The 25,616-nt window shown below is 40.1% G+C and overlaps 1 protein-coding gene across 1 annotated transcript in view; it reads right to left on the bottom strand.

Moving 5' to 3' along the window:
- Positions 1–24,025, bottom strand: part of LOC132425124 (ubiquitin-conjugating enzyme E2 E2) — a 351,419-nt gene extending 327,394 nt beyond the window's left edge. Inside the window, exons 1-3 of the mRNA XM_060011539.1 lie at positions 23,851–24,025; positions 18,065–18,248; positions 10,008–10,058 (exon numbers count right to left, since the gene is read on the bottom strand). Coding sequence (XP_059867522.1) covers positions 10,008–10,058; positions 18,065–18,240 — 227 coding nt within the window. The 5' untranslated portion in view covers positions 18,241–18,248; positions 23,851–24,025. The remainder of the gene's footprint in view (positions 1–10,007; positions 10,059–18,064; positions 18,249–23,850) is intronic.
- Between the last annotated feature and the right edge of the window lie 1,591 nt (positions 24,026–25,616).

Genomic DNA, 25,616 nt, shown 5'->3' with positions numbered 1-25,616 from the left:
CTACAGACGTGACAGCCATCTTTCCACAAGACTGGACAAAACTTTTAAAATAAATATCACTTAATAAGATCATAAATAAAACAGCAGTCCACATGAACGCATAAAGAGCAGCGGTAGTTTCTTTAGTATAGTCTGTCATTTGAAATCTTTGAAAGTCTGAATTTTCTTTTAATTCTAAGATGCTTAGCTCATGGAAAAATTATGTCAGAAAAAACACATACCAAATAAAATATAAATTTTCTTCATTAACGTTTATTCAATTTCTAAGGATGCAAATATTTTTTCCAGGACCAAAGGGAGGAGGGGGAAACCATGAGAATTCCAAACAGTGTGTTACATAGTTTGATAGACTTGAAGGTATGTTTACTGGCCAAATGAATATTCAAAAGATTTGCATTAGATGACTGTCAATTTATACTGGCATTTGAATAACACTAAAATTTTTATTTCTTCACTATGTCATATAAGTGGAGTTTATGAAATAACATGTCATAATCCGGGGCCGATGAAATTACTGCGTATTAGTTAATGTCTCGAAACCCCACACCAGGCTCTTATTTCCACATGTTCTTCATGTATCATCCTTTTCTTATAAATTTCTTATAAATTTCTTATAAATTTCTTATAAATTTGAAAGTTATAAATAGAAAAGGAAATAAAAGCCTCACTTACTAATTCATATATGGAACTGATAACAAATAAACTGGCTGTTTTAAATAAAATAGCCAGGCCAATATACATGCCACAGGCTCCAAGAAGGCAAAGGAGAGAGAAAAAATGAGTCACAATCCATGATGAGGAAGACAAAGCTGATAAATTATACTTCATCCGTCTGGAATCCCGCAGCTGGGAAATACCATCCTAGTACTACCTTGCATCTGACACCTGAAAATCCCTCTGAAATGAGCAAACAGGGTCATTTTCAATCCCTCCAGAGACAGGGCACACACTAACTACCTCCTGAAGCCGTCCATTATTTCTCTGGACAGCTCTGAATGAAGACGGAGCCTTTTCATCAAGAAGAAAATAGTTTCCTTCTAATTTAACACAGCACTGCTCGTTCTACACCCTGAAACCACGCAGAATCGGATGAATCGCTCTTCCATTTGATGGCTCTGAAAACAGTTAAACACAGCTATGATGACCCCCCACTCCACTAGACAAGGTAACTCCAACTCCTTTCAAATGTACTCTGTGATCATGGATAGGAATTCCCAAGTCTCCTTGTTTATGTTTTTTTTTTGAGGTTCATATTTTTTTAACATCTTTATTGGAGTATAATTGCTTTACAATGGTGTGTTAGTTTCTGCTTTATAACAAAGTGAATCAGCTATACATGTACATATATCCCCATATCTCCTCCCTCTTGCATCTCCCTCCCACGCTCCCTATCCCACCCCTCTAGGTGGACACAAAGTTAATTGTATCTAGATTTTCTAAGTGTATAAAACATATCCATTCTGTCAATGCAATAAGCAACACACTGACCTATCAGAGCTGAATGCTGGACCCGGCTTTGTCATGAAACTGTACTTCCTTGGAGAAGCGCTGTTTTCTCTCTGGGCTGGAGAAAGTGCCAGACCATAAGGTTTCCTGCTTCAATATCCTACGAGTCTATCTAAAGGGAATGCTTTCAGGAACTTCCCTGGTGGTCCAGTGGGTAAGACTCTGTGCTCCCAATGCATGGGGCCCGGGTTCAATCCCTGGTCGGGGAACTAGATACCACATGCATGACGCAACTAAGAAGGCTGCATGCCACAACTAAGACCCAGCGCAGCCATAAATAAGTAAATACTTACTAAAAATAAATTAAAACAATGCTTTCAATACCGCTTTCATTTTGTTAAAAATTTAAAATTAAATATTTAACCAATACTTTATAATATTAATATTTACAAGGGTCCTTTACTTACTTAAGGGCACTATGTGTAATGCTCTAAAAAGTAAGTTAGTTAGGGGTCCCTGGCTATTAGACTATAATGGTGGTCGGTAGGAAGGGAGGGGGAAGACAAATGAATACATAGCTACAAACACCCTTAAAAAGGTCAAAATGACCTTCTAGTTTAATATTACCTGAAATTAAAGTTAAGCATAAATTTAAGCTTGAGAAGTGTTTATTTTTCTAGGACTGTAACTATGTGACACAGTAGTCACTGGTCATATACGATTACCTAAATTTAAATTACGTAAAATTAGAAATTAATTTACTCAGTTGGATTAGCCACCTTTCAAGTGCTAAATAGCCACTGCACTGGATGACAGATACAGAACACGTCCATCATAAGAGAAAGTTCTATGGGGCAGTGCTGTTCCAGATTGATTCACCTATGTCTATCTTGCAAACAGAAGACAGCACGGCAAAGACCCAAAACCCTTGGTCTCTTAACGTCAGAAACACCAAGGCTGAAATCCTAGTTGTGCCACTTACTTGCTGTGTGACCTTGAACAGGTCATTTAACCTGTCTGAGCCCATCTTCCCACCTATAAAATACTATCTAAAACTAGTATCTACCTCATGAGAGTTATGACAATTAAGTGAGATAATGCTGGTTAATTACAGCAGGCAGTACACGGCCTCAAACACTGGCAGCATTCAACAGACGTCAGCTTTCTAGTATAAGCAACTGTATTTATTCACTCATAGGTACACTGAACCTCAAATGAATGCTAAGATTTGAAATACAGAGATTAAAGAAAGAGCTCTCAGGCTTCCCTGGTGGCACAGTAGTTGAGAGTCCGCCTGCCGATGCAGGGGACACGGGTTCGTGCCCCGGCCCGGGAAGATCCCACATGCCGCGGAGCGGCTGGGCCCGTGAGCCATGGCCGCTGAGCCTGCGCGTCTGGAGCCTGTGCTCCGCAACGGGAGAGGCCACAACAGTGAGAGGCCCGCGTAACGCAAAAAAAAAAAAAAAAAAAAAAGACGCACTGCAGCGTTCTGCTAACCAATACACATTTACATCACTTTTCAGTTATTCGTACTATTTATTTACTAATAATCTTCCTTGCTCCAGGAGTCTGAGATGGCTTTAAAAAAATGTATGTGGTAGAAAAGTATAAAATGAAGAGAAGATATAAGGTGGAAAAAAAGAGTAAGAAAATAAAATACAACCAGAGTTGAGGTTTCTACACAAAATGTAGTTAAATACTAAAATTGAAGAATAAATAAGGCTCACAGTTTCAGGGCAACCAAAGTAAAGAAGGGAAGCATGATCAATTTTAAGATTTGCAGAGCCCATAGATATTGGCAGTTCCTGCCAACAGTACCATCATTTTCCTGGTCTTGGTTCTTTAAGCATTTTATGTCTTATCTCTCAATTAGTTGTAACCAGCTCTGTAGGATTAGGAACTGCATCTGCATATCTTCTTGCAGACTACACTTGTCCTACCACAGATCTAATATTAAGCCCTCAGTAAATACTGAAACGTAGGGGAACATGACCTAGAATCAGGCTGAGTAACAGGGAAAAATAACTTGGCATTAAAAGTGCAGACCCCGAACTAGGAACTGTCAAATGTAAAGAAATCCTTTACCTGGACCAGTGCCAGTAATAATAACATAGCACGAACATATACACCCATACAAACACACACACGAGGGAATGTTATAGAAATCACTACACTCACAGAATTACTTTTCAAAATGTTCCAACTAAATATTGTTTTATGGAATTCAGAAATATAAATCAAGCACAGTATAAATGATACTTTGGATTGCCTCACATGTTGATTTTTTTCTTTTTTTCCCCTTAACTGAAGCACAAATAGCTAGCCACAAATGTAATTTTTAATGTATTTCTCTATCTACTCACACATGTTGGAAAATAAAGGATGAAAGATCAGAAAACCTGGGTTCAAATCCAAATCAATCATTTCTAGTTGTGCAACCCTGGGCAAATTATTTAATCCCAGGGGCCTCACAGAAAAGACTAAACTGCATCATATATGAAAATCCTTTAAAAGCTACAAAATGCTACATAAATATTACTATAGTAACCAAAAAAAGAAAAACAATTAGTGACAATAATTAGATTTTCACATTGTTGGCTCTTTGTAGAGATCACACCTAAATAGACACTAACCCCGATTTCTACCTCAATGCTTTCCTGTTCTGTAATATAGTTTTGAAAAATGTTAAGCCACACACACAGTTTTCCTACATACTGTTTCAGTTACTAGGATCTGGAAAATACATTTTCCTCTATTAAGTGGCTCTCATCAACAGGAAGGTGAGACAGTGGGGTAAGGTTTATGTCTAGTCATGGCCTCCTCTATTCTAGCAATGCCTTCACTAATGAGTTAAAACAATGAAAAGTAAATGAGACGACTTACAGTTTCTGATTCAAAACTTACTACATCAAGACTGCGGTACTGGCAGAAGGACAGATAGACACAGATCAATGGAATGAAATTGAGAGTTCAGAAATAAAGCTTCACGTATACGATCCATTGATTTTTCAAAAAGGATATGAAGCCAGTTCAATGGGGAAAATGGTCTTTGTAGCAATGGTGCAGGGATAACTGGGATATCCACAAGGAAAACAATGAAGCTGGACCTCTACCTCACACCATATACAAAATGGATCAGAGATCAAAATATAAAAGCTAAAACTAAAAAAAAACTCTTACTAGAAAACTGTAGGCGTAAATCTTCTTAGTCTTGGATTAGGCAATGATTTCATAGAAATGACGCCAAATGCGCAAAGTAACAAAAGAAGAAGTAGGTAAGTTGGACTTCATCAAAACTTAAAACTTTTATGCTTCAAAAGTAACTATCAAGGAAGTGAAAACACTATCCACAGAATGAAAGAAAATATTTGCAAACCATATATCTGATACGAGACCTGTATTCAAAATAAATAACACAACTCAGCAACAAAAAGACAAAACTCAACTTAAAAATGGTCAAAGAATTTGAATAGACATTTCTCCAAAGAAGATATAAAAATGTTCTATAAGCATATGAAAAGATGGTCATCATCATCATCATTCAACAGGGTAATTCAAATCAAAACCACAATGACATACTACTTCACACCTGCTAGGATGGCTATGTTAAAAGACAGAAAGTAACAACTGCTGAGGCTATGGAGAAACTGGAACTTTGATACACTGCTGGGAGGAAGGTAAAATGGTACAGCCACTCTGGAATACAGTCTGGCAGTTCCCCAAAGGGTTAAACACAGTCACTATATGACCCAGCAATTCTACTCCTGGGTATATATCCAAGAGAAATGAACACAAATGTCCACACAAAACCCTGTACACCAATGTTCAGAGCAGCATTACTCACAATAACCAAAAAGTGGAAACAGTCCAAACATCCATCAGCCGATGAACAGACAGATAAAATGTAGCATATCCTCACAATGGAATATTATTCAAAGACATAAATTAAGTACTGATGGCACTACAACATGGATGAACCTTGAAAACATGATGCTTCTTGAAAGAAGCCAGTCACAAAAGGCCACATACTGTATGATTCCGTGTATATGAAATGTCCAGACGGCAAATCTATGGTGACAGCGAGGAGACTGATGGTTGCCTAGGGCTGGGTGGTGGCAAAATTGAGAGGGACTGGGAAAGGGGTGATTGCTAAAAGGTGCCGTGTTATCCTTCTGGGGCGGCCAAAATGTGAAACCGATTGGGACGGAGGTAAGACTGTGAAGACACTAAAAGCCACTGGATTTTATACTGTAAATTACACATCTCAATAAAGCTGTTACAATTAAAAAATAAAGCAGAGCCTGTGTTCAGTGAGTAGATAATTGAAACATAACAATAAGAGTAAAAACTGCTAATATAACTGAATTACATCCTCTTTTTTAGTATCTCCTCCTTTTATTTGCTCAATTAGTAAATCAAAAGTCAAATCCAAACGGATCATTTTACCACAGTCTCTACTTGCAAGAAGTAATAAGGATCTCTGTCAGCTCCATGCTCATAGAGCTAATATAAACTTGGGCAGTATCAGATCATAACAGAATTTGAACTTAGCTTTTCTCTGCAATAAAGAGAAACAGGTTATCCTTAGGATGACAGAAATTTTAATGCAGAAATTTTTCTAGCTAGCTGCCAGTTTTCCACTAACCTCAGGGAAATATAAATGAAAACACTAACACATTTACAGATTTAAAATCTGTGTTTCTGACAACTGTGAAGAGTCCTAAAGTCACAACTTAGTCATCTACAAGCTAAGCTGGTGTGCAGGGCACTGAGGTCGTGAGCAACTCTAGCCAACAGCCCAGCACCTCCAACTCAGCTGGCGGCACCAAAACATTTATGGATCTGCAGCGGTCTCAGGAGAGAGCCCCTGCAAATGTCATGGGTCAATTATGATATCAATCATAAATGAGAGTAAGGATTTCCCTGGTGGCGCAGTGGTTAAGAATCCGCCTGCCAATGCAGAGGACACAGGTTCGAGCCCTGGTCTGGAAAGATCCCACATACCATGGAGTAACTAAGGCCATGCGCCACAACTACTGAGCCCGTGTGCCACAACTACAGAAGCCTGTGCGCCTAGAGCCCGTGTTCCGCAACAAGAGAAGCCACCGCAATGAGAAGCCTGCACACCGCAATGAAGAGTAGCCCCCGCTCGCCGCAGCTAGAGAAAGCCAGCGTGCAGGAACAAAGACCCAACGCAGCCAAAAAATAAATGAATTTATTTAAAAAAACATAAGACTAAGCAAAATACATTCTACTATTTACAGAGACTACTCTACGTATATAACCAAATTTCACACAAATTATGTACAATTTTCTATGCCCACAGCCCTACAGACCTTATGATTTTATGAACACAAACTGTTTTCTTAGATATATCATAAAGTTTTGTTGTTAAACATTAATTCTAATATTATAATATAAAAAAAGAATTAATTTTACGCAGCCTAAAAAAAAAAAACAGTATTATTGCATTTTTACCTCAAAGACAATAAAAAAAAATGTGAAAAGAAAACCAAAAAATGTATAGGCAGGTGTTTCCTATAAGAAGAAATAATGTAACTTATTGTCAAAATGTTATGTGCATGCTCTTTTAGAAGATTAAGTTTGTTCAAAACCTGAAAAAAAAAAAAAAACTTAAACAATACTGCAGTAGAGGATAAACACATGCTAGTTCCTGCAATACAAATCCAAGAATTGCTCACCTGGACATCACATAAGAGATGCACTGAGACTCAGAAGTCCCATCTCTAACCTGACATACACACAGAACTGGGCTGTACTAGCCTCTTAAGTTCCAGAAAATAAGAATAAACCACACTCCAAGTGGAAGGTGACACACACCCACCCTTACCGAGACAGCTAGCAGATAAAATCCTTCTCCATTCGGATTGCCTGAACACACCCATGCTTCCCCACACGTTATCTTTACCTGCAACAGTGAGTTAACAAGTACCCAAGCCACCAAAAGGCAGGGCTGTGAGAGGCACGTGTCCCAGGAAGTGTAACAAAAGGGAATACTTAGGCGACCGGGGATTCTGACTCTATCAGGCAGATGGCTTTAATTACTACACTTCTATAAACTAATTCATTACAGTCAGTAGGACACACATGAAGACAGCACAGCACTTTTAAAAAATCAACCACAAAAGCACTGTTAACCTTGTGCCAAAAACATGCCCAACCAAAATTGTTCTACCTTCTCTTTCTGAAGATAGTGACTACATTCTCATTGAAATATAGATGGGAAGATTTACTATAAACCACAATCAAATATTTGACACCCAAACTCCAAACGCCACAGCAATCCGCTTAATACAAGCACGTGAACGTCTAAGTGAAGCGCACAAGCACGCAGGGAACCTGGGGGTAATCACCACTTCCCAGCCAGCCCCAGCACAGCAGATCCTTTGCCAGGGGGAGCACCACAAACATGAAGGTGGGCATGATCTTGGCGTCTGCATGATCAGTGCAATCAACTATTTGGGGGTCAATAAAAGGAGCTAAAGACACTTCACCGATAGTCCTTGCTTCTGAAGCAAATTTAGTTACCCAACCTGCACGTGGTTAAAAGGATTTCATTGCAAATTTCCCAAAGCCAGCAAATCAACCAAACAAGGTATCTTTCCTACAATGTTCTATGTCAATATCTCAATAAAAATGGGGGGAAAATAAAACTAAGTAGGTGCCTTTCCTGAGATTGTCTGAGGGGCTTATTATGTGTGACATCTACATTTTTAAATGTAAAACTATTACATATATTTTGCTTACATAACCAGTAATGATACTTTAACTAAGGCTCAATGAAAAAGTAAATCCCCAAATTTCAGATGACACCATAGTTAAGCTTTTCCTTTTTTACATTAAATAGAACTATGGTTCAATTATTTAAGTTTATTTAAGTAATAATAACCATTATGTAATTCCTTTCACAGACTCTCCAGTTTTCATGCATGTTTACAATATATCAGTTTAATCTAAGTTAAATTATTATTTGTAGTAAGTCAAGGCTAAATTAGACTAATGCATTAGAAAATAATATATGATAGTAAAGTTGCAAACAGTCTAATCATCACATGTTATATGTGGATTTCATTTATCAAAAGTGAGCCTTAAACAAGCTCATCAAAACAAAGCAATTAGTTTATTTTGCCAAGAATCTGTTGTCAAAATTTAAGCAAATAAGTGTATAAACTAAGTTCACATATTTACCAGTTCAGTTGTTTGTAAAAAGGTATCAAAAATAATATATGAGGTAAAACAGTTTATTAAAAAAAAGATTCAAACCATTAAAACAAATATTATCATAAGAAACAAGGGATTTTAGTTTAATTCAAACTGAAGTTTTTCCACAAATCAATCCACTTACACAAATTGGCCACCAAAGCCTAAACAATGATCTGTCATCTGAAACAGCTTCGATGTAACATAGTCTTAAGTGTGACAAAAAAAGTCTTACTATTAAACAGTTTTTCCTAACAAAGAATCATTTGTTCTAGCTGAGTGAAACTTTCTTCGAATGTTATTATTGCAAGTTTATATACTATATATGACTCTCATGTAAAGAACCATATTAAATTCACCACAAACTTTAAGTCTTATTAGAATTTTTCCTACACAAAATAGCTGTCAACTAGCCACAGAGCCATCTGCAAAACTTTCACTTTCACTAACAACCATAGTTGCTGTCTTTGCTTTCATATAAAAACAAAATCAGTGAAATCAGAAATCACACCCAACAACGCACTCAATATTGGAAACCTGCCCTCTCACCTCTGATGCACACCACCACCAATTTAAACGACAAAAACTCCACACTGGCCTGGTTTTCAACACTGAGTTCACATCAAAACAGAAAGAATTGTCTTAAAACCGCCAAACAGCCATCTTGCAACTACGGCACCAGATGCAAGATACTGTTTAAGGTGGGAGATAGTTTCTCTCCTCTTTCCACTACGTACCTGCACGTCATTAATCATTTCTGGGCAAGCACGTTAACTTCCTATAAGTAAACTCAGACCAGAAAGTTGAGGGTATGTGGTCATAAAGGAGAGAGCGTTTTAAATTCAACCTGCCTCCAATCACCCGTTCTGACTCAGTCACAAGCCATGACGACAAGAAGTAATGTAAACCATGAAGAACACTGTTTAATGTTCCAGCACTTTTAAAAATCAATTTCCAATAGGATAACAATTGAATAATTACCAAATAGCAAATATTTTAGCCACGCTGTTATTGCACCATTGAAGAAGTCATTTAAAACCCTCACGCCTCTTTCACTAAAAGGTGACTGTATTTGTTACCCTATAATTTCACTACCTTATTTTTATTGCGTTACTCTGTTTTTTGGTGACGCTACTCTACCACTGCAAACATACTTGCGGAATATCCCATTTCTGCACAGACAACCACCACCACTGTCTTCCACAATCATTAAAGTCCAAACCACAATGATGTTTTTACTAACCAATCAGGCTACAACAACAATAGTTGAGCATCAGACCAACAGTTCAATTACCTCTTCCGCAAAAGATACAAAAAAATAAAAATCCGTAAGTACTTACCTACAGTTGGGAGGCGGGTCCAACGTAATTTCTGCAAGTTCCTTTTGAATTCTTCAAAATAAAGACAAAGAAAGTTACATTAAAATGTCCTCACTCTTTTAATATTTCATTAAAATTATACTTTTACACTAGTCTTGCCCGTTTGTATGCTTTTAATTTGAAATACTAATACCGTATAAATCATCATATACAATACCAACAAAGTAGTAATTTCTGCCACAGTTTTGACAATGCTCCTACAAAGAGTAATGAGACTGGCCACCATCGGTGCTTGCAGCCTGTGTTAGCAACACTACAAGTTCAATGAAAACTTCGTTAAGCCACTGCTAACACTAACCAAAATTTCTAGTTTAAATTGGAAACGTTTGCCACACTATTTATGGATCATTCCAACTTCTGCTCTGTACTAGAACATCCCATATAGGATGGAAAAATGATCATATTAAGTTGAATCCAAGCATCCTGACTGAGCCAATCAACTGGTAAAGAAAGGATTATCAAGATCTCATTCTAACACCCAAAACCGCTATCAAAGTATAAGTGGTATTATTCCCTGAAGCCTCTAGGTTGGAGCAAGTTGAGGCTTTCAAGTTTCAATAAAGCCTTACTAGAATGCCTTCATTTTAATGTAACTGCATGAGCTTTGTGCAAAGGGGGGAAAAAAAAGAACTTTTATTTTAAAAACCTGTTTTTGCCCTCATGAGTTATTTTCATCTTTTATTTTTAACTGCACCTAACCCCCTATACATATACAAAGGCTAACAGTGCTACACTGTTTTGTAAGAGTATACTTAGCAACCTTCTATCATTCATGTATTATTAAAAGTAGGCTTTGTTAAGCCTAATTTTTTAAAATTCTCAAAACCATTTCTTCTCCTCTGCCTTGGTTTTAAAATATGAGATTCACTAACTGCTGGATGCCTGCTCTTCTGGTAATGACAGGTGACTAAAAGCACCATAAAAAAATAAGAATTTTAACAAAGACATTTATTCTCAAACAGTTTCATTCTGTGCCTTTTCCAAGACAACCAACGGAAGCTCAGAATTGGTGCAAATCCCCCAGAAGGACTGCCACTAACCTCCCAAATGAAGCGCATGGTCCAGATGTAACGGTCACTTCTCTAAGCCATGTGACTCAGGGTTGGGGAGGCATTATGAAGTAGAGCAAGCCTAACAAATTTAAAGCTAAAAAACCTATTAATTCTGCTATCCCATTAATTGAGGACTCTTGGGCAAAAAGACTGCTCACACCTGCTCCCTCTCTTTAGGCCTCAATTTTCTCTCCTATAAAATGAAGAGGTTCTAACTAGGACAAATTCCATGACCTCTTATCGTTAGAACATATGATTTCCTTCTAATATGGACTCTGTGATGTGTTTATATGCATTTAAAGTACATATGGTCCAGAATTAAATAAGAGAAATCTCAAAGATCTGATACCCTTCATAGATTTCACACAAAAATATAAATAAAACAGGCACTTGAAAACAAAATGGGTAAGTCCAGGTTAAAGACAGCAAACTGAGAACACACACATTCACCTCCCTCTCCTTCAGGACCCCATGGTAATGGGGGGGGGAGCAGGTGGAGATACAGAAAATGCAAAAAGGAATAAACAGCAAAGAGAAGGCGGTGGTCACCAAAGGAGGAGAAATTTCAGTGTATTTCTGGAAGACAAAGCAGATGGGTGTAGATCAAACAGGTTGAGTTGGTCAAGAGGGGACTGCGGAGTACATAAAGATTAAAAAAGACCTACTATTCGGGGAGCGGGGAGAAAGACAGTCAGAAATCCCAGAAGAGATTACATTTTCTGCCTAAGAAAATCGTAGATCGAACAGGAAGGAAACTCAAACGTAAAATAATTTTAATCATGTAACAGATATTAAGGCATAAAACAGAAAGATTTGACCTATTTCACCTAAATGCTATGACTCACTGGGGAAACCTGAGATCATAACACTGGACTTAGAGGAAATCTAATCCTAACACCGTGTTTGGTGTGGCACTAAATATTTAGGTAAACGTACAGACAGTTTACTGGCCTTTTACTTACAGATAAAGCACAGAAGACAGGTTGTAGTTGCACTACACAATGAAAACGTTACTAACCTTGAAGATGTGAAATTGGGTGTAGCTAATAGAAACCAACAAAAAGTGGATGGGGGGCTGTGAGTAGATGGAAAGAAGAAAAAAGGTACTAATATCCCCATTTTACAAACTAGGGAACCAAGGAATACTGTTGAAATGTGAGGGAATAAGAAATAGTGGCTTAACTATATTATTTAGTTTAGAAAGACAACCAATACTCTTTCTTTTAAATATAACTATCATTAACCGGGAGGAGGGAAAAAAAAGAAAGCAGGTGAGCAAGCTACATCCTCAAATTTCATAGCAAGGAGACAAAAGATATTATTTAAGTTAACAATTCAACAAGCAGGTATATGCATAAGATTTAGGGTTGTGCAGAAAACCAGAAGCAGGACAAACCAGAGACAGCTAAAGGAATGCAACTGGGACAGGGAGAGTGTTTCAACAGAAAACTGTTGCTTTTCATTAAAAATGTCTCTGTGCTGTTTAATCTGTTGCCAGAAACATGAATAACTTTCATAAAATTTTTCTATTTAAGTACAGTTGATTTACAATATTGTGTTAGTTTCAAGTGTACAGTAAAGTGATTCTGATATATACATATATATATACGCACATACCTATATGTGTGTGTGTATACACATATATATACTTTCGTTTTTATTCTTTATTTTATTTTATTTTATTTTGCGGTACTCGGGCCTCTCACTGTTGTGGCCTCTCCCGTTGCGGAGCACAGGCTCCGGACGCGCAGGCTCAGCGGCCATGGCTCACGGGCCCAGCCGCTCCGCGGCATGTGGGATCTTCCCGGACCGGGGCACGAACCTGTGTCCCCTGCCTCCGCAGGTGGACTCTCAACCACTGCGCCACCAGGGAAGCCCTACACTTTGTTTTTAAAATAAGAGGACCAAAAGAACAGGCATTCAAAAGAGTATGCTTAAACTGTCAAAGAAAACTATTTTTAACATAAAAGAACTTCTTTGGGATCTTCAAATAACTCATCTTGCTTTATACTTATACTGTCCCTTTTGGTTTAAAAAATTGATGTCATAATTTTGTCACATAATTCTATAATGGAACTTGAAACCCCTCCAGATATCTATAATTCTAAATCTAATTATTCAATACAAAAAGCAATTTATAAACTTGCAATTGATAAACCTGACAATTCTGCGCAGGGAGTCAATATACTATAATATATTTGGAGCCACTGCTACCAAAGAATGGCTGTATTTCTCCTGACAGAAAAGATTATACGAAGAATTGCTATTTAAACGGTTGCAAGATGTCCTGCTGTTTTCAATAACAGCAATTCAATTCTATCTCAAAAGTTGTAATCATGGTATGTATTAAGTTTCTCAGTCTTGACACGCGGGGTAAGGAAGGCAGCTATTTCAGGCACTGTCCCTTAGGGTGACGAAAAATGAAAAAGTATCAATAATTCACACTTACCATGTACCTTTTACATGATGATCTTAGGCTATTAAAAGTGAATTAAATAAATCTCACAGAATTTTCTAAGTATTACCGTTTTATCAGTCCCCATTTAGGAAACTAAGGTTAGTAACTGTACACTGGTAAGGTGAAAAGACAAGCAATTATCTTGCTAAGTCAAATAAACAAAAAGACCTCTCCTCTCTCTTATCAGAACTTTTAAGACAAAATCCTTTCTTGAGACATAAATCAACTAGACAATTGCCTAACTCAAATTTCTGTCCGGCAGTGCCACTTCCTTAGTCGTTATGATACAGAAGTCAGTGACTGCACATGGCTACGGAGTCAAGTCAGAAGCAAAATGCAGACTAAATTTCAGCTTGTAAGACTTCACCCAATACCTTAAATGTTCCAGGAATGGTAAGAGTATTGCACGTGACTGTCATCTGCTAGAAAGAAAGGGGAGTGGAGGACGGGGGCCACAATCATGATTCATTCAGCCTTGACTGAAGAAAACGGCACCAAAACGACAAAAATGGAGGCAATATGAAACATTCATTTTAACACCAACATATTGGACTTATGGTTCAGAAAAATGAAGCGGTGTATAGGTACTGACATGTTTAAAACACAAACATATTTTAGGCTAAAGAAAATTCAGTAACTTACTCATGCCAAGCAGGACATGAATATATGACATGGGGATTCGCAAAGGTGTTCGCTTAACAGTTATTATTTTAAAAAACCTTCATCCACTTAGATGACTTTCTATATTCCCCTACCGTCTGCATTCCTCAAAACCTTCCAAAATGAACTCATTCTCAAGAAGAAAACATCATGCAACTAATTACTAACATTTTTTATATCTCAAAGTAGTCTCTGAATTAACCCAGAAAACACAGAGCCATTGCAAGCAATAAACCCAGAGTTTACTTCTGAATGGTGATACACATCACGCACCTGTGAATCCAAAAGACCACTGATTCTTAAGACACCCTAAATTAATGACTGTGCGCATCAACTGTAAGATGCCTCCTGATTTCAGGAACGTTAAAAAGTTTTTAAATGCACATTCAGAATCAAGAAAATACAATAATCATGAAAGATTATCTATAAAGAGTATTACTTCATTCTTATGTGGAAAACAAACTTAGATGAGCCCATATAATAAAAGTTCACATTGGAATACATGTACACTGAAATCAACCTAACAAAAATTTAGAGTCTAAAGCTAAGTATCATCCCTAGGACAGTATTATATTGTATCCAGTAAAATCACAATGTCCACTCTGAACAAAGGTAGCATGCAATAAATGTGATTTAAAATTCACATTTACAGGGACTTCCCTGGTGGCGCAGTGGTTAAGACTCGGAGCTCCCAATGCAGGGGGCCCGGGTTCCATCCCTGGTCAGGGAACTAGATCCCACATGCATACCGCAACGAAGAGTTTGCATGCCACAACTAAGGAGCCCGTGAGCCGCAACCAAGGAGCCCACCTGCCGAAACTAAGACCCGGTGCAACCAAATAAGTAAATAGATAAATAAATATTTTTAAAAATTCACATTGACAGTACAGTCAATTCAATGAAGAGCTCAAAATAGATGTTTTATTGAATTGACTAGTCCATTTAATGAAATCATCAAAATTTGTTACTTCAGGCATAGTCCAACTACAAATAAGACAAATATATATATACAAAACAAATATAATTAGAGGTATAGCAAATATACCAAGAGTGATACAGACGTTATCGAGAGAACAGACCGTGATAAGAGCATGCCAATTTTTTAAGAAACAAATTCAAGCCAAAGAGGAGCAAAAATGCATCAAAGAAGTAACTAAAATCTCCCTCTTAACTCTGAAGAAGACAGAAATTAATTTTTACCATAGTTTAAATAAAATTCCCAGGAATTCCCTGGTGGTCCAGTGGTTAGGATTCTGCACTTTCAGTGCTGGGGCCCAGGTTCTATCGCTGGTCAGGGAACTAAGATCCCACAAGCCGTGGAGCACGGCCAAATAAGTAAATTTCCCATTTAATATTTTCTGTATCCAACATTACTTTTCTGTAATACCTGAAAACTGAAATTTTTTTTCAAGAAAACATGTTTTCTACACCTAATTATTAATTCTACAATTAAAGCACATTTTATGCAATTGAACATCTATGTGCAAAGTACTTTTCTTGAGTTACTATAAAAATCTGAGTTTTTCTAGTTTAACAAACAGCGTTAAGTCCTCAGAGTTTAACATATACCTCATTTTCCTAAAGTTTATCAAATGGACTTGGAGAAATATCACTGTAGACTTTAACTGGCTGTGAGGACGGGACCGTTATTATCCCCATTTTACAGAAGATAAAGCTGAGGTCTAGAAATGTTAAACTATGCATCTAATATCACAGAGAGACTAAATGCCAGAACCTAGAATCAAACCCGGATCCAGATGATTAACTCTGGCTCACAAAAGGACACTATTTGGAAAAGACGTCTCATCTGAATAAAAATCATTTATCAATAACAACAAGTTAGAATTTTATTTTGAAACTGCCTCTAACTTGGATCTTCTGAACACATTAGTACTGGGACTCTAATCTCCACAGAAGATCCAACTCTTACAACAAACTCAAGATCTAAGGCAGCCAGTAAAAAACTATCGTGACCCTATTACATTAGGCACTGTGGTGAATTAAAGATGTTAAGTCCCTGCGCTCATGAGTCCCAATGTTTTCCTCAGTTGTTGGAACTTAAGCAGAGACGGTGGGGGGAACAAAATTAACTTCACTATCAACTAAACTGGGGAAAAGGAAAAGGGAAGAATTAAGTTTTTTGTGTTGGGTTTTTTGGGGGTTTTTTTGCTTAAAAAATTAGCAGTGAAGCAGCATTTTTTTATTTAAAACAAATAGTAAATGACTAAGTCACTTCAGACACTGTCCCGTAAACCACCCAGAGACCGTCTAGAGGAAGGTCATCAATCACAGTTTGAAAACCACAGATTCACAAGAATATATCTGTCAATGGAGGGATTTTTTTCAGCCAGGAAGCAACTCAAAAGACCCTTCTTACTCTCAGCAGTGCAGTAATACCAATTGCTATTATGAGCCAATCAGACACTGACTGATTAGTGTTTCTCCATTTACATGGGCCACAATCTGTACTTGAGTACCTCCTACCCACCCACACCCACCTCCTTTCCTTCATCTAAACGCCCTATTTTCTCCATCCCCACCTTCCTTATCTGCTCTAACTCCACCCGCACTTCTCCACAGCAGGGCATTTTGTGTTGCCACCAGGTCCACCAGCTGAGGCCTCCTGGATTTGTGGTGTGAGAGCAGAAACAAACTGAACCTTTTCCCCATGCTGGCATATTCGCGTATAGAGAGGCTCGAAGGTTTAAAGTTCAAGGCTACCTGACTGTCACACAGCTCTTTCAACAGAGGTCAGGGATCAGCAGCACACGTCTGGAAAAGGGAAACTGAGTACCCTAGTCCCTTGGAGCAGGCAGCTCACCGCGTACCATCACTCAAACACCTCTCCCTAGAAAGTCACGTCCTGCCAGGGGCCTGAGAAGGTTCTTCCCAATCCTGTGGACCGACTAGGCCAGAGAGAAACAAGGTCCACTAGCCCGCATGGTTTATAATCTTTGGGATGGGTTCCCCCTAATTCATACTACCGAGTAAAGTATAAAGCTACCATTCAACATTCAGACATTCCACTATGCCTAAAATTTAGACTGCTTTTCTTTACACTTCCTATTTGATATAAAAATGGTATTAAAACAAGAACAGTACATCACAGGACCAGGCAAGATTCTACTAAATTCAATTCACCTTTAAATTATTTACCAAGAGATATTCTGCAACGTAACAATATTAGAGCAGATTTGCCTGCTGAGTCCAATGACATGCCAATCATCATAAGCAATTGATGTGGCAATAGGGAATCACTCAAATATCTTCCTTCCAGATCTAGCTATTCTCTGGAGAAAAAGAAAATCTGTATCGAGACTGAACCACTGCCTAATATGATGAAACCAAGATGCATTTGTTACTAAACTCCTGCATTTCTCACTTTACTAACAGGGAGTAGCAGGAAATACAGTACCATCCAATAACTATTTCAATGGACTCCCACTCTTTATTCTCTGCTACTGAACAGAATAAAATATTAATGGTCAAGGAACCATAAATCAAATCATCACACTTTTACATGCATTTTCCTATACATACTCACCTAACAATACATAAACACACACACATGCACACGCACGCACGCACGCACGCACACACACACACACACACACACACTATGTATATGTACTTTATAAATTTGCCACGCTGTTTAACTGACTTTAAATACCAAAAAGTTCATATTGCATACAGTTAAAACCATGAAAAAGAAGTAATCTTGAAGAAGAAAGAAAAGTCCATGAACTTCATGGTCCACATCCCAGATAAATGACTAAATGCAAGAGAAAGATAGAACTTAAGATGATAAATTGATACGAAAACCAAAGAGGTTACAATAATTGAGGTACCTTTTAGCACTAGTTGACAATTTAGCAGCTGTTTTGCTGGATATTTTTCCCTCCTTTTTCTTGGGCTGAACTTGCTCTCTTTCTGGCTCTTGCTGGACACTTTCACGTTGGTCTCCATCAGAACTTCCTCCACTAGTGCTTGGACTGTCATCAACTCTTTGTGCCTCAGTGGACATTTTAGATCCTGGATTAGAGAGTTAAAAATCATTTATTCAGTTGTGGGAGGACTGCAGTAAGGTACCTCAAGAAGAGAGAGACAGTGAATCTTAGAGGAACCAAGGAAAGCTCACTATAAAATGAATGACTTGGTCACTTTACAAAACAGCTTTGGGAGTTGCCAAAACTTTTCTTTCATCCATTCAAAGTGTACTGAGGAGGGAAATGAAAACATACAAAATATATACACAAAATGCTCACAGCAACATTATTCATAGAACCAAAAAGAGGAAACAACTCAAATGTCCACTAACTGACGAAGAGATAAACCAAGTGTGGTATATCCAAACGATGGACTATTACTCAGCCACATAAAGGAATGAAGTATAGTATCTACATGTTACAACATGGATGAACTTTGAAGACATTATGCTAAGTGAAAGAAGCCAGTCACAAAGGACCTCTAACTGCATGATTCCATTTATATGAAACGTCCAGAATAGGTAAATCCACAAAGACAGAAAAGTCAGTAAGCGACTGCCAGGGGCTGGGAGTGAGGGAAGAATGGGAAAGGGCTGCTAACAGGTGCAAAGTTTCCCTTTGGGGTGATGAAATGTTCTTAAATTAGATAATGGTGATGTTGTACAACTCTAAATATTCTAAAAACCACTGAGTTACACATTTTCAAAGAGTGAATTTTACAGTATGTGAATTACACGGCAATAAATCTGTTAGCCAAAAAAACCTGAGGGCCTACTGCCCACCAGGCACTCTGCTAGGCCCTTTGGTCCCACAAGCATGAGAAATCTGATCCAGTGGGTAAGCCAACTTGCTAAGGGCTGTAACAGAGGTTAGTAAAAACAGCCGCAAGAACAGAGGAATGGGGCACACTTTCGCACCAATATCACGTGAATACATCCTCCGGGCTGGGCTAAGGTTAAAATCCTCTAAACCAGTCAATTGTCTGAAGTAACCTTTGTGATAACAGAAGAACACAGAGGCCTCCATGACTCTAGATAAAAACTGAGCCGTATCACGGTGCCAGCGCCGATCCAACAATATATCAAGCAACCACGTTTCACAGGAGATGAAGGCTTTATGGAAACAATGAAGGGTTCTTTCCCCCCCCACCCAAGTCTGGATGAAATATCCCTCAAGGCTTTCAAATTCCCCGTGCCCGGAGTTCATGCTCCACAAGCAACTCTGATTACCAACTCAATTTCCTCAATACCTTGGTACACAGGTACTGTAAGTTGTTACAACCTAGATAACACCAAAAAAGTGCCAGTCCTCTTCACAACTGTCATTCTATCATAATCAATTTCTGAGTTTGAGCACCATGAATACATCCCTTGTGACCCAGCTAGGTTAGAGTTTACTGACAAGTCCAAAACCAAACTGACAAAACCCACACCCAGACTCTCAACGATGTTACTGTCACCTCATAACCACTTGAGATGGTGCAGCTACCTTCTGAGGTACCTCTGCCTTAAAAAACAAAACTACCTTTAAGAAGTGACATTAGGGGCTTCCCTGGTGGCGCAGTGGTTGAGAATCCGCCTGCCAATGCAGCGGACACGGGTTCGAGCCCTGGTCTGGGAAGATCCCACATGCCGCGGAGCAACTAAGCCCATGCGCCACAACTACTGAGCCTGCGCTGTAGAGCCTGTGAGCCACAAGTACTGAGCCTGCGCGTCTGGAGCTTGTGCTCTGCAACAAGAGAGGCCATGACAGTAAGAGGCCCGCGCACCGCGATGAAGAGTGGCCCCCGCTCGCCGCAACTAGAGAAAGCCCTCGCACAGAAACGAAGACCCAACACAGCCAAATAAATAAATTAATTAATTAATTTAAAAAAAAGAAGTGACATTAACAACACAAAATATACCTTTAAGAATCACAGATAAATGGGACAAATTCCTTTTGAAAAAGATACTATGTTACTCTCAATCAAATCAGGACTTGAAATAAAACTGTATTTGATAGATCGAGAATAAGAATCAATACGTAAAAGAGAAACACCTCAAATAAAGCACTGTTTTTTATTACTATAATCGGTCCAAATGTATAGCTAGCTGACAATGATTAAAACTCATCATCACCAAAGATTTAACTTGTAGCTTGCTCTAAATCAAAGTGATTTCCTAATACAGACCTTTAAGTGGTTGAAATTCGTATGGTAACACAAACCAAAAAGCACTGCAAGAGAACGGAGGAATCAGGAAGTACAGGGGGTGAAGAGTCAACAGAAATTCCTGAACGTCTTCAATAAGACAACAGGCAAACACAGCACCACCACCCTCTCACCCTCAACGGCCCCCTCCTCCATGCAGCTCTGAAACACACAGGGAACCCTGACTGCTTTTCTCTCTACCCTGTAAATGGAGAGCATGGGTCTCCACAGCCGTGACATCTTTTATGAGCACTAAAGTCACTTAATAGAATCCTGAAACACACAGGGAACCCTGACTGCTTTTCTCTCTACCCTGTAAATGGAGAGCATGAGTCTCCACTGCCGTGACATCTTTTATGAGCACTAAAGTCACTTAATAGAATCCTGAAATTTTATATCAGTATGTTTCACATCTAGCTCTAACCGTCCTAACGTATTTCTTGCTTTTTTTTCCTTTCATTGCTATTTCACTTAAATTCTCACCCTTGGATTTAACACTGATTTCTTTTTTCAGCTTACTTCTTTCAGTAAAAAAAATATATCAGAAGTTGAAAACCTTATAAGTATGTATATAAGAGCATGTTAGATAGAGCAGATGTGCATGCGAGTAAGAAAGAGAAGAATTCTCAGAGAAAGGCCCTCAGACACAGCAAAATGCTGCTGGCAATATTTTGAGATATGTGAAATGAGTGAGAAATTATTTTATACGTCTTAAACCAGAAGCAATCCATTATATGACAAACATATGGAAACCTAAGTAAAATTCTTTTTTACTGAAACTCCAGCTTCAGTTTAATAAACTATGCCTAGAAATTCAGTTGTATATTACATTAGTTATAAAGCGACACGTTCATCTTAATAATTTTATTTATGTGTAACTACATAATATCTAATAATGCCACAAGTATATATAATTACTTAAAAGACTACTCAATGATATAATCTGAGCCATAATCTGAAACCCAAATTTCAGAAACTGCTCCAGAATATCAGAAGACTAAAATTAGTCTCACTAGAGAACTATTAAAATACCCAAATAGATGTATAATTTCTACAGTTTCACAATAAGGAAAAAAGATTATTTCCACTTTGGACCTAAGATACCTTATTTTGTCCAAATCTTAACCTACAGATGATAAATTTGCTCAAGGCCACGAATAACCACTATAGAAACTTGTAGAAACAAAGTTTTCATATCTTTTTCAAATATCAAGAGTAAGGGGAAATTCTGTGGCTGTTGGTTTTTGAATGCCTGCTTACGTAAAAAGTATGGGGAAAAACTAAGTGACAACTAATCTTTATGAAGAAAAAACTGTCCATAAGCATTTTAATTAGTTACAAGACTGGTGTTTTGTCTCTCTAAAGTACAAATGAATGAAACTTCCTGAATTAAAACTCTCTAAATGTTATCTTCTAAATCAGCGCTTTAAAATCATCTATTAATATTAATTCCTAAATAGCTAATTTGATCCAATTATCTAGAGTGAAGATGAACTTGAATCCCGCCGTTATAAACATAGAGCTACTCTTCCATGATAGTTTCAAAGATATTAAGATACTTAAATTTTTGCCTTGTACTCAAAGTAAAACTTGGCTTCTAAACATAAAATAGTAAAGTAGAACTTTCCTCAAATGCGGGTTATATTAAGAGTTTACATATCCTTCTTTCTTCAACACACAAATTACCTAAACCTGTATTAGCAATGTACTCCATATTGTAAATTACAGTCTTGGAAATTAGCAACATCCAAAATGAAACTCACATGTTCCATAAAAATGAAATGATTTGGTTATAAATATTACTGATAACGTAAAAACAACCATAGTCACTCCATAAATCCGGATTACTGTCCAGATAAGCCTTATAAGTGTACCTCATCGTATAAAACTGCAAAAGCAAATGTTCCTTTGAGCTTTTACAACAGGAAAACGCGTAATTCTGTCATCTGATTTCTTGCTATTTGTCTTCCCACTCACGTTTCCAAACTTTTCTAAAATGTAAAATAATTTATATTTTATGCAGAATATCGAGCAATAGCCAGCTTTGCACTTACCTGCAGAGATATTTATGCACGAAATAATCGTGGAACACCAAAGTTTTGAGGAAAAGGTGCTATGTCCTGGAGGGGACCACCTTTCTATAATGGGCTATGACATTATATGAAAACCCTCCGTCATTGGCATCAGCCCACATACAAAACTCTAAACAGCCAAGGAGCATCCAAACTGAGTAAACACAAATATTTAGATTCCCAAGGTCCAGACTGAATTACCACCTATTCAGAAACATACATTTTTAGGAATCAGGGATTTTAAAGCAACAACAACAACAACAAAAAAAAAAAAACTAAGAAGAACTTAATATCTTTCTGAAAGGCGAGATACTCTTAAGGTAAACCCTAGCATTTCCTTTTGTACTCTTAAATAGAAATATTTGAGTAGACGCTCAAGAATACAGAAGGCAAAACGATGAATCTTGAAGACATGCAAATAGGTCTAACAGCCACCGAGCACAGGATGAGGTCTTTCTAAAGCGGCCTTAATTTCCTTAAGGGAAGATGGATTGGACATTTCTGGTCGGTCGTGGGAAAAAAAACACAAGAAGCTACGCTTTATCTTCATTAGAAATGGTAAAGGGCAAAAGGATCAAAACACTAAGAGAGAAGAGAGAGGGAGGGGGGAGAAGAAGGGGAGGGCGGGGGGAGAATCCAGTTTCGAACCAGGCCAGTGGGAGCTGCAGAGAAGAGGTTGGAGAAAAATGGGCTTGGGCTCCAAACTGTGACAAGCGCTGGGCTTCACAAAAGACCAGGACAACACACACTCCACACCAGGGCAAACACAAACACACCCCACCGGGTCTCCAGGCGGGCCCCGGGGGGGCCAGACCCTGCACTCGCCCGGAGAGACACCATGTGCTGCAATTATGCAATTAGTGAAAATAGCAGAAGACCGAGCCGGGCACTTTCCACCGTGACATTTATCCTGTACTTTTGCAAAGACTTACTTCCAGGATGCGGCTGGAGAGGGATGGGGAACCGAGAACGGAAGGGGGTAGAGGATGGGCAGGGAGGGAAGAGGCAGGAGGAGGGGTGGATGGGGAGGAGGGGGAGGGGTGGAAAGGGCGAGAAACCGGGGCAGGAGGCTCGCGGGAGGGGGCGCGGGGACGGGGGCACGCGGGGCGCGGGGAGGGAACCGGGTCGCGAGCGGCGCCGAGGGGAGCGGGGGGTCGGGGCGGGGGCCCAACGGGTACCTGAGGGAGGGGCGTCCGCGCAGGTCGCGAGCTCGAGCCCCAGCCCGGGGAGAGGAGTCAGCGGAGGCGCGGGGGAAAGGGGCGCGGAGGAGGCCCCGGTGACGGGATGTCCCCTCGGACCGTCCGGTCACCGAACCCGGACCCGCGCACCGCGCACCGGACCGCCCGGCCACGCCTGTCCCCGCCGCGCCCGCGCCCGCCCGGACTCACCCCCGGCGCCGCCGCCGCCGCCGCCCCGGCCGTTCCAGCTCCGGCTCCCGAGGCTGCTGCCCGCGGCTGTCGCTGTGGCCGCCCCTGAGTCCTGAAAAGTGGAGCCACCGCCTCCGTGAGCCGCCGCCGCCCGGCCGTCCGCGCGCGCGCCCGCGACTGCGCGTGCCCGCGTGCCCGCCCGGGAGAGACCGCGAGAGCGCGAGTCCCACGTCGGCCCGCCGCGCCGCGCGCCTCCCTGCCCCCTCCCCGCTCCGCCCCTCCTCCGCGGGCGCGCGGCCGCGAGGGGGCGGTGGCGGGCGCGCGCACGGCGGGGCCCCGCGGCCGGGCGAGAAGGCTGGAAGGCGGCGCGGAAAAGTGAAGTGACAGCCGGGTCCCGGGAGCGGGCAGCGGCGGGAGTGGGCGAGGGGCGTCCCATGGAGAAGGAGCGGCCGGGACCGGGAGCGGGGTGGGTGGGGGGAAACAGAGGCTGCCGGGCGGGCCGGAGGGAGGGGACGCGGGGACCTTGACGGGCACGCGCGTTAAAGGCAAACACTGGCCGGGGGTGGGGGGGGAGGGGGGGTTGCCCTAAGGCGAAGCAGGGGCGGCGTGTTACCCCCGGCCACCGCGGCCCTGGCTTCACACTGGCCTCGAAGCTTTCTCGAAGTGGCTACTGAACTGACCCTGTTGACACACTAACCGCAACTCGGACGCGTGGTGTCCACGTGCACCCAGGGTGGAAAACTTCGCTATGGCCTGGAAAGTTCGCCTAGGCTAAGCCAGCCTCTAAACCTGACATTGCAGCACGAGGGTCCTTCCGCCTTCAGGGCCCAGAATGTGGGAGCCAAGAGCTTCCAACCATTCATCCCCGGTATACTGGGGGGAGAGTGCGGCACGCGGGGGGTGGGGGTGGGGGTGGGGGGGGTGGAGCACTCCCAGAGCGAGTGGGATGCTGCCCTAAGGTCCACTTGAAGGGTTATGAGAACAGGAGCAGTGCTGTGGGTGACCCGAGGAAACATTAGGTCCCCCTATCATCTTCACCCCAGATAACCATTAAAAAAAGAAAAACCTATGTCTGCTATGCTAAGTCGGCTTCCACAAAATTTCCCCCACCCCTGCAACTCAAGCAGCCATGAGACCCCAGAGGACAGGAGAAAGTCGAGATCTGTACATATGTCTAGAACTGAACGTCTTTTATCAAATGCCTTCTTCAAGAATTGACTATTACCTTTATAACATCCCTGAAAATTGCTTGTAGTCTCCATGAATCACCACTGAGCAAAACGTGGGTTTGTTCTGTGTATCAGTCAAGGACATCAACAGGCCCTGTTACCCTTAAGCTCTAAAATATGTACTGGAGGATTAGAAATTACCATATCCTGGGCTTATCGTTGATTATACAGCCACCTCTCTCTCACACATGGTGCAATATATTAGTAGGTAAAGATGACATAAAATGCATCGTATTTTTTTAATACTTAGAATATGACCAAGTTGAAGTATTTCATAGACTGCCTTAAATGTCTACATAACTTATTTTACCTCATGAAATCCGTGTGTATTAATATTCTCATTGTATTGACTGTGTTTCAGTATGTTTTGCAACTGTCTGGTGAGGATAGATGACAGAATCCCCATTTCCTAGGTCTCTGTGCTTTTCTCCAAATAAACTACTCTTTTGTATACTCTTAGGTGTATATCCTGTTGGTTTCTGTTTGTTCACAATGACTATTTTGTAATAAAGTACTCTTCTGTTACAGAAAGTTATCCAGGTTGACTTTTTCAGTCCT

This window comes from Delphinus delphis, chromosome 4 (assembly GCF_949987515.2).
Source record: "Delphinus delphis chromosome 4, mDelDel1.2, whole genome shotgun sequence".
In the NCBI taxonomy this organism is placed as follows: Eukaryota; Metazoa; Chordata; class Mammalia; order Artiodactyla; family Delphinidae; genus Delphinus; species Delphinus delphis.
The sequence above is the reverse complement of the archived record's forward strand: the minus strand, read 5'-3'. Positions and strand labels throughout refer to the sequence as shown.